The following is a 10,106-nucleotide window of genomic DNA, read 5'->3' as shown; positions in this document are numbered from 1 at the left end:
TCCACCCCTCCTCAAACCCCCTTCCACACCCTTGTACACACACAAAATCACTTCCACATGCACATGCACATGCATATTCACGTGCACTTCCACTTTCACATGCACTGGATCTCACTTGGAGGGTCGATCCCCCATGGGCATTATGGATCCCCTACGTATTCTTACATGTACCCACCATATCAGTTACTAGAATGAAAGAAAAGCTTCAATATATCGTCAAAAACTTATAAATGTTGATGGAGGATTGTCGGAGTGGGTCCCACAGAGGTGTAAACAACAGTTTTAACCTCTTTGTTCAATGGTGGTGGTCCCCTCTCTCTCAATTTGGTAGTGGTGGTTGTCTCCCCTCTCTCGCTCACAATTCACTGGTGGTTGTGATCCCCTCTCTCTCAAATTGGTGGTGGTGTGGTACCCTCCTCTCTCTCTCTCTCTCTCTCGTGGTCCCTCTCTCTCTCTCAATTTGGTGGTGATGGTGTTCCTCTCTCTCAATTTAGTGGTGGTTGTGGTCCTCTCTCTCTCTCTCTCTCTCTCAAGATTCAATGATGGTGATGGCCCCTCTCTTCCAAAAATAAAGGTCCGAAAACCCTAAAATGGCTTGGAATGTGGGTCTAACCCCACATAACATATATGCTTATGGAATGATATTGTGGGGCCTACCAGGCATCTCCATTGAAATCCCATTGACTATTACCTTGGAAAAATAATTTTAGTATAGGCCCAGGAAATCGAGGAAGAAGGCATATGAGATGTATCATATCAGAAGAAACAATCTAACAGAGAAAGACCATCGTTCTCTTTATTGGGGGTCACAAAGGCCTTAGATGAAGATGAAATCAGTGCCATCTAATGTCCAAGCACGCCCCAGATCAAATGAACGAATTAGATCGGCTAAGAGATAGGCTTAAGTATTATTTTCATGGGTTCTACTACCCAATTTCAAAACTTCAAGTAATGCCATACGATGCAGCAGGTAGTGCATAAGGTCAATTTCATCTTTAAAAAAAACTCAAAATCTCATCTGGGGACTAAAAAGCATCAACTCACCAGAAATAGGCTTATTTTGGGATGACATCATTTCACAGGATTATTATAATAAAAATCCTAACTCGGAATAGATTAAGGTGGCCCTGGCATGTACCTAAAAAATAAAGCCGATCGAAATATCAAGCAAATCATGCTATAAGAAATAAGTGGTAAGTGAACATCCCCCATTGAAAATTTCTTAACGCCCGCCGTAATGTTTATTTGCCATCCAAAGTCTTGATAAGGCCGCGTGAACCTCGATAAAAGGAAAAAAAGAAGAAGTAAATATCACCCTAATTAAAAACTTCACGGGTCCTTGTAAATGGTTAAGGGTCAATCACTGTTTCTTATGGTGTGGTATGGTTTACCTGATATTTAGATCTACCTTCTTTTTTAAGCTCATGCATAAAAATGATAAGGAAAAAGTATAGACGGCGTGCATATATTATAAATGAATCAAGGTGGGCCTCACAACATGGGCAGCAGAGTGTATATTGTAGGGTGAGGCAGGGGCCGCACCTAATCCGCTCCCACCAAGAGGTAACTCATCTCGTACACGTGTCATACGTATACGAATATGTCGGATTTCAGCATCATGGTCTACATCAGGATCCCTTCATAGTCACAATTGCTGACCCTCAAAATGATGGCCATGCAGTCATTGGTTTAAAATAAAATAGTCAACGGTCCAAATCCAAAGGGTGTAATCAGATGATCAAGATCGTTTCATGATGGGATCCACGATTTATGATTTGGATAGCCATCCATCCAAGCCACGTGTACGGTGGACGAGTCAGTGTGAATGATGAAGTATCACCGGAATCCATAAAATAAGGAAATCGGATTGAGTAAACTCTGTTGGGCCCACCGTGAATGCAAGTGGTTTATCCACGCCGTCCATTCGTTTTTCCGGATCATTTTAGGGGTTAACCTAAAATTAATGCATATACAAAGCTCAGGTGTACCATACCACAGGAAAAAGTGAAAGTATTGATTTCCACCATTTGAAAACTTTCTAGGACCCATTGTTGTTTATTTTTCATCCAACCTGTTCATAAGATCAGGAAGACATGGATGAAGGAAAAAGACAAATATCAGCTTGATCTAAAACTTCGGTTGCCGATAAGAATTTTTTAACGTAGATGTTCAATTCACACTGTTTCCAGTGGTGTGGTCCACTTGAATTTGGATATGCTCCATTTTTGGTAGAAAGCCGTAAAAGTATGTGATAAAAAAATATGGACGGAGTGGATACAATGTGTGAATGACAATGGGCCCCACAGCGTTTACTCAGTACGCAATCCGCTTCCTAAAACAAGAACCTACCCTGTCTACAGGCCCGAATTTTCTGGATTCTCTCTGTAGCTGCTAGGGTGATTCGCATACGAAGCTATTCATAAGGCGATTCGCGGCACACTTTTCCAAGTTATGAAAAATGTATTAGATCAGGACCATTCACCAGGTGGGGATCATCTTTATCATGATATTATCCAAAAGTGGAGTTTGTCTACTCATCGAATGAACCAAAAATATGCGAGAAAAAAAATGTATGGTCACGAAAAGACGTTCAACCGTATCTGTTTACGCCGGGGCATGTCCCTTTTATTCCCCACATCAAGAGCTTGCCATATACCACACATGTGCACGAGGCTGTCACGTGTTATCTGAATCTCCATTTCAATCTCTCGGCGCCTTAAAAACTTCCTTTTTCTTGATGAATTGTACGATAACACGGTATGCGCAGTGTAATTGAAATTTCCATCTGTAAAAGAGGTCTGTTAAAGCAAAAACATCGGACCGTGGACTTCATAGTAAGTGGATTTGAGTGATGGACCAATGAATGGTGGTACATGTCGTCTTCAATAGAATGTGTAGATCTTTGGATTGTCGTACATCCAATATTAACACAAGTTATTCAATGGTCCGGATCAAATGATCATTGCCCCACTTCCATAACACTCTAAACCCGAGTATACGTTCCTATCCTCTGGCCGAGTATTCTTATTTCAAAAAAAGAAAGAGAGAGAAAAATCAACTACAGTTCTACACGCTCCAGATCCGACGGGATCCCGGCTTATAAGCCGTTCCTCTCTCCTTCTCTCCTCTCGCCACATGGCCTTTTCTCAGCTTGCCGCCCCAGCCGCTCTCTTCTCTTCAAAATCCCACCCCATCTATTCGACGATTTGCCTCACCCAAACCATCTCTCCATCATGGAGCACCCGGCCCCGGCTCCGGCCCCGGCCCCGGCCCAGGCCCCGGCCCAAGCCCAGGCCCAACAGCCCTGTGTCGACGACCTCTCAGACGACCTCCAGAGCATGAGTTTCAGCTCCTCCACTGACATCACGAGCTCCAGCTCCGACACCATCACCACCACAACAACCTATACATCCATCCGAGCCCACACCTCTGATGATGCATGCTGGGACGCCATCCGACGGTCCAAATCGGAGACGGGCGGGGCCCTGGGGATGTCAGACCTGAGGTTCCTCCAGAGGCTGGGGAGCGGGGACATCGGGAGCGTCTATCTGGCGGAGCTAAAGTGCGCCGAGGGGTACATGTTCGCAGCGAAGGTGATGAATAAGAAGGAGCTGGCGGGGAGGAATAAGGAAGGGAGGGCGAGGACAGAGAGGGAAATACTGGATATGTTGGATCATCCGTTTCTGCCCACTCTCTACGCTGCGATGGAGAATGGGAAGTGGTCTTGTCTCCTCACCGAGTTCTGCACGGGCGGGGATCTCCACGTCCTGAGGCAGAGGCAGCCTGGAAAGCGATTCGATGAGTCTGCCGTCAGGTGCGCACGTTAGCACCACTGCCTTTCTCTTTTCCTCTTTTGATAATCTTGCCTTTTTTTTTTTTTGGAATTGATATCGATGCCCCAGGTGAATGATGGATCGGCCCCACGCAGATGCAATTTTACACGTGGGGCCGTAGTTCAATGATCCAAACCGTTCATATGAGTGACCGAACCTTTGATCGCCTATTTACCAAAAATCCTAATTAATGGTATTTGGCCTTGCGAGCCGTTGCTGCATTTTCTCCCTTAATCGTATATATGTCTTCTTGCTAGTCTGGGGCATTTTGGTGCATGTCCCATTTACGGTGTGGATCACTCAATCGTCCAAACCCAAATCATAGCGTACAACAATTCGGCCCGTGTATTTTATAATAATTTGTTGGGAATTTATATCCATACCCACTCTAATTGATACATTCACCCAAAAAACGCGTTTTTGTTTTTTCAAATTTATTGGGCCACGTATACTATACTTAAGCTGAAGTGGTAAATTCGTAATAAGTAAAAATATTATGGTGCGTTTGGCAAAAAAACAAAAAAATGTGGGTATAGATGTTATTTCCTTTTTATTCATCAATAATAAGTATTTTTTTTATTTTTTTATTTTTTTTTATTTTTTCTTGATTTTGAAACGTTTTCTAGTCGGAGAAACGAAACTCTTGCGGGTACCTAAGCTAGGAAAGGATGGGGGCGGGAATCTCAGTGTGCATTTCCAAAGGGAAATGTGTACGGTGAAAGCCATTTTTATGGTCTATACAGAGCCTTGCTAAACCGCATGCTTATACATGGCAGAATCCAAGCCATCCATCACGTGGGTCTCAACGCCTGGATGTTCCTAAAGGTGAAGTAAAGGTGGTCCACTCAGCAGAGAGCCACGATATAGGAAATAGCGCATCGGATAGAAATTTTTGCGAAGTTTTCCTGCCTAACATTTCTTCAGTAAATTGTGGCCCACCTGACTGGTGGACCAACCTGATCTTCGGACGGAAAATCTACAGCCGTGCATCTATGTTCCATGGGGCCCATGTGTGCGTGTATATTAGCTGTTTTGTACACGAGTATGGGTTTAGCAGAACTCTGTTGGCGAAAATGGAATTGTGTTGAGAAAATATGCAGAGTTATTTGACTCTCCATCGTTAAAAATACATTGAAAAATTAGGAAATAATAATAGGAAGATTTTTTATTTTTATTTTTTAAAATTTATTTAATTGTGTATTTCTAATTTCATATATGTAAAAGTAAAATTCAAATGGTTAATTTTAAGTGACAAAATAGTAAGAGAGGCTCGGTCTTGTGCATTGGGGACTACTAAGTTGAATGTGTACGCCAAATGCACCATTCCATTTAGATCTTCAGACACGATGAACACCGCCATGGGAAAATTATGAGTTGCCGGAGACGATCTGAGCCATGCAATCTATAAACAGATAACATTACAGAAGTGTCAATGGTTAGGATAACATTATGGAAGTGTCAACTGAATGCACGTCCATTTTTTAGTGGTTATGATTATATTTTCTGAAAAGAAGGATCCTCCGTGGCCTATCCGTGGTGGGCCTGCTTCCTGAAGTGGTTCCCATACGTCCAGGCTCGGTCAAATAGCGGACTATGATTTGATTTAGTAATCCCCGGACCACCTGTTGAAAATGATGAGGATTTGTTTGGTAAGCGGATCTGCAACTTCGGGTATGGGATTCTTACTTGCCAGCCTAGATGCGATGCACGATCCAAACAGTTCGTCTTGTGGGTACATGACGGATTGCCTGTGACTGAAAAATTCCAATGATTCGATATCTTTGGTTAGTAAATTTTCCACCACAATAGTCGTTCGTTGACCATGAGGATGACTTGTTTCCACCTTAATTGGGCCCAATAAGCAACTGGCAATGCTAATGCAGAGGTTTGTGTGACTGGGATACTATGTACACGCACTGGCACGCAGGGGCGAATCGGATATGGGATGGAAATTAACGGTAACCAGGGCTGATAGAATCCCTCCATTAACCACAACTACGTCATGGGTCATTGAAAAACTGTTATATGCGCTGGTCAAAGGTGGACTCGTAGTGAAATAAAAAGATTCGTCTCGGTGATAATGCTTTTTTTTTTTTTTTACTGTGGACCCCACCTCTAAGATGTGCATATTGCACTTTTTCATTGGATAATGTTCTGTACAGTAATAAGGCTGGTGGACTCGTCCAGTAGGGCTACCTTGTAAAGGCATGTGCAAAGGCTCTTACAGTGTAAATACCTCTGTGATGTTCAGATGGGGCCACCAACCAACAATCATGGTGAACCATTGGTTAGTAGGTTCAACGGCCGGATCCTAAATTACCCAAGTTGCAAGAGATATTCGGTGTTTTAAGGGAGGCATGATCACTTATACTGAGACTGTCTGTTTTACATGCCATTAGATAGCTTTGATTGTTGGATGGTGGTGATTTTGGGGCCATGATAAATCCAAAGTGGAAAACTTGTATCCATCAGCTGTACCAGATCACTGGTGAGCTTTACATGGTGACCCCACTGAAGTATTTGCATTAGGATGCAATGGTTCTTGGCCATTTGAACCGAATGAATTGAGTGGATGATGCAGCAGCACTCTAGATGGCCCTTTTCTTCCAGCAGCCTCTCTGGTGACCCAATGAATTAAAGATTAGGAGACTTGTTTGAGTCAAATCTACTTGGTTGGATCTGATCTTATTTGACAATGTGAGTCAGATTGAAAATGGGCCATGTCAACAATAACTCAGCTGAGGGTCCTAACTTGACTCAGGATCAAACTAGTCAGTCCAAATCAATGAGTCTTAAAACCATGGCTGGCCCCACTAGATTATTTAAATAGGTGGGACTTTTGCCCAGCTATTGGGGCACACCATTTAAAATGGATGACCCATGGCATACAGGTTGTTAGAAATTACCATTTGATCCCCATATAATGTTCAGTGTTAGACTTGCCCTGCTCAATATTGTGGTCAGACAGGCTTTCTTATTATTTCCGTTAGGATTCTCGCTGGATTTCCGGAATACATTTGCTGAAATTTACGTTATAGTGTATCGCGTGACTTAAATTATCTGTACCACTACTCAACCACACCTGTCACTTTGGCACATGTGCATGAGATCCCGATAGTTCATTTGGTGCTCCCACCATGCATGGTTTGGTAGATAAATCAGGCTGGCCCATTCATACGATGGAAGTTTGAAATAACCCTAAGGTTGAGTAAATGGACCAATGGTCCATATTGGATGTACAGAACTGGCCTGAGTTTCGGTCTGCAGGAGATGCACGGTGAATCCTACCCGATAAACGTCCCGGATCACCCACCGCTCTGCCACATTGGCAGCCACAGAAGAGTAATTAAAGAAAAGGGTACGGAATAAAAGAAAGGGAATTGGTATCTGCACCCACTTGATTGATAGTGGCACCCATGCTTTCTACTTTGTACTATGGCATAACCAAAAAGCAGAGAGATAGGGTCATCAGTAAGCGTGTGTGCAAATGGAAATTCCCAAGAGGAGAGGCCATCACATACACTGGTTGGTTGTACGTGCAGTCATATCTTTCCGCTAGTGGGTGACATCTGTCGAATATCCATTCCGTGGAAGAGGTGGACCATAGCATGAAAATCAGGTGGATAAATTCAATGGGTGGACCACACCAGTACCCAATCCCAAAATCAATGGACAGGTAATGGTACAACTCATTGTGTCATCACAACGTGGCTCACCTTTTCTCCAAAACATGTGAATACATCGGGGGAAAGAAATGGGTGTGGAAGAAAGTTCACATGCAGCCATGTATGTGATCATTTCTCCCCTAAAAAAAAGTTTTTGATTTCACACGTGTATGGAAAAATAAAATTGATCATCTGGTTGGCTCCACTGGAAAGTGCCAGCAACTTGCAGCAAACAAGCAATCGATTACGGTGGACCCCACACTGGTTGCTCAAACTTTGTATTATCTTCGGTCGTAGGGTGAACCTATGATGGACGATGGATATTTATCTTAGTAAATTTGTCTTAGTTTAACCTTATGTACCGCTAATTCCAGGTTCTATGCATCAGAGATTATTGTAGCTCTTGAATACGTCCACATGATGGGGATTGTCTACCGTGATCTGAAGCCTGAAAACGTGCTCGTGAGAGCGGATGGTCACATCATGTTGACGGATTTCGATCTCTCGCTGAAATGTGACAATCCGGCATCCACTGCACAGATCGTCACCAACCCGATCCCGATGCCCTCTAACACTTGCAACGACTACTCTACCGACCCACCTCCGTTCGCATCGACATCATGCATTCTCCCCAACTGCATCGTCCCTGCAGTCTCTTGCTTCCACCCCAAACGCAAGCGCAAGAAGAAGCCAGGCCGCAATCGTGGTGTGCCAGAGTTTGTATCAGAGCCTGTGGACGTGCGGTCCATGTCATTCGTTGGGACCCACGAGTACCTGGCACCCGAGATAGTCTCAGGGGAAGGCCATGGCAGTGCGGTGGATTGGTGGACGCTGGGGATATTTGTGTTTGAACTCCTATATGGAGTGACACCCTTCAAGGGAGGAGACAATGAGATGACATTGGCGAACATAGTGGCCCGGGCACTTGAATTCCCCAAGGATCCACCCGTTGGGGGTCCCGTCAAGGACCTCATAGCTGGTTTGTTAGTGAAAGACCCTACAAGGCGAATGGGATCTACCATGGGAGCTGCTGCAATCAAACACCACCCCTTTTTTCAAGGGGTCAATTGGGCATTGCTGAGGTGCACACCACCACCGTACATTCCCCCACCCTTTACATGCAGGGACCTCTCAGATGACAGTTGCCCTGATACTCCAGTAGAGTATTACTAAAGCAAATATACCGTGTAAAAAAAAAAAAATTTACACAAAGAACTCTCCATGGCGCGTCACCCATCCGCGAATAGTAATTTCTCAATTTTCAGTGGGCCGTCTCCAATGATAGATTGATCTGTTGGCCAGTATGGAAACCAAAAGCTCAAAGTAGGCCATGTTGGGGCCTGGTGTCCTTGGGATATGGGACACTACACTATCTTTGTGTCATAGGGTTGAGCATGCGGCCAATTAGTTTGGTTTTTCTTCAAAGATGTATCATACGCGAAATTTTTGTTTTTTGTGTTTTTTTTTTTTTTTTTTTACGTGGGTCATGTCTTCATTGGTCGCGGCCACAGATCTGTATACGGTGACATGGAGCTGGCGCGTGCGGGAGACACGTTGGGCATGGCATGATATGTCGTTGACTCATCGGAGTGGGGCGTGGGGACATGATGAAGCAAGTCTCATACATAGGCTTGGGATTCCTTGTTGTCTGCTTGTGCCGAGCATGCCCCACCCACGTGTGGTGTCCATTCCAAGAGGGAATATGAGAGGTGCTCTCATATTGCATTCTTTTTACAGTTTGTCATGTGGGTGCATTCATTCAAACTCTCCTCAATTTATGTTTATTTTATTATTAAATCCACATACAGATTATATAAAATATCCAGAATATTCTAGACTCATCCATGGCGTGCATGCACATATATGTTTGGGCTGTACATATGTGGGCCCAAATGTAGTATAATTCGAATGTGTGCCACTCACCAGTTAACATTTTATGCTGGCCATCTAATTGTAACTGTGCATTTGGTAGCCATCAATTTTAACGGTGTGATTTGCAGGCTGTGATCCATGTACAATGGGTCAACCAAATGGGACGGTCTAGATTGGTATACATGCATGCCATGTGTATAGCGGATGTCTTCTTCCTCACTAGTAACTGGGAATACTACTGATTGGTGGTCCAAATAAGACACTAATTTTCAAATTTGAGAAGTGGGCCCCATGTTTTGATAATCTAGGCCATTGTTATGCCGAGTCTGACCATGACCTGTTAATACCTCGCAGAATGGAAGTTTCCAACGACCAACATTTAGAGCCCTCTCGGTTCAAAGCCGACTGTTTTGTATTCCTTTTTCTTTTTTCTTTTTTTTTCTTTTTTTTTTTCTAGATGGTTAATCTATTGGCTAAACTAGAAAGGGTTAGGATTTTCCTGTAAACTATACGGAGACGGAGATCAATGAAATGAATAAATGGTGTACCTGATTGGGACGTCATCGCTGTAGGTTTGATGTTGTAGTCTTCCGTTTACACCCTTAGAGTTGGGCATTGGAATTAGAGTTGGGCACTGGATGACTCAACTTGTTGGACTCGTTCAGACCTGAGTCTACCCGAATCGAATGAGTGAGTCGGTTCAAACCGAGTAATCCAAACTCAAATTGAGTTGAGT

The 10,106-nt window shown here is 43.7% G+C and overlaps 1 protein-coding gene across 1 annotated transcript; it reads left to right on the top strand.

Annotated features, from left to right (window-relative positions):
- The first annotated feature begins 2,977 nt into the window (after positions 1 to 2,977).
- Positions 2,978 to 9,339, top strand: LOC131251190 (serine/threonine-protein kinase D6PKL2). The gene is made up of 2 exons (XM_058251761.1): positions 2,978 to 3,814; positions 7,873 to 9,339. Exons 1-2 carry the CDS (start codon positions 3,234 to 3,236, stop codon positions 8,669 to 8,671), a joined length of 1,380 nt encoding a protein of 459 aa, XP_058107744.1. The 5' UTR covers positions 2,978 to 3,233; the 3' UTR covers positions 8,672 to 9,339.
- The last annotated feature ends 767 nt before the right edge of the window (positions 9,340 to 10,106 follow it).

The sequence above is a fragment of the Magnolia sinica genome, chromosome 1 (genome assembly GCF_029962835.1).
Source record: "Magnolia sinica isolate HGM2019 chromosome 1, MsV1, whole genome shotgun sequence".
NCBI classification, from domain to species: Eukaryota; Viridiplantae; Streptophyta; class Magnoliopsida; order Magnoliales; family Magnoliaceae; genus Magnolia; species Magnolia sinica.
This window is presented reverse-complemented; position numbering and strand designations above follow the sequence as displayed.

What these genes read in the sequence shown, in the direction of transcription:
- LOC131251190 (XM_058251761.1), top strand. Translation starts at nt 3,234, where the DNA reads ATGGAGCACCCGGCCCCGGCTCCGGCCCCGGCCCCGGCCCAGGCCCCG. An exon ending in TTCGATGAGTCTGCCGTCAG is followed by an intron (nt 3,815 to 7,872) that starts GTGCGCACGTTA and finishes CGCTAATTCCAG; the next exon opens with GTTCTATGCATCAGAGATTA.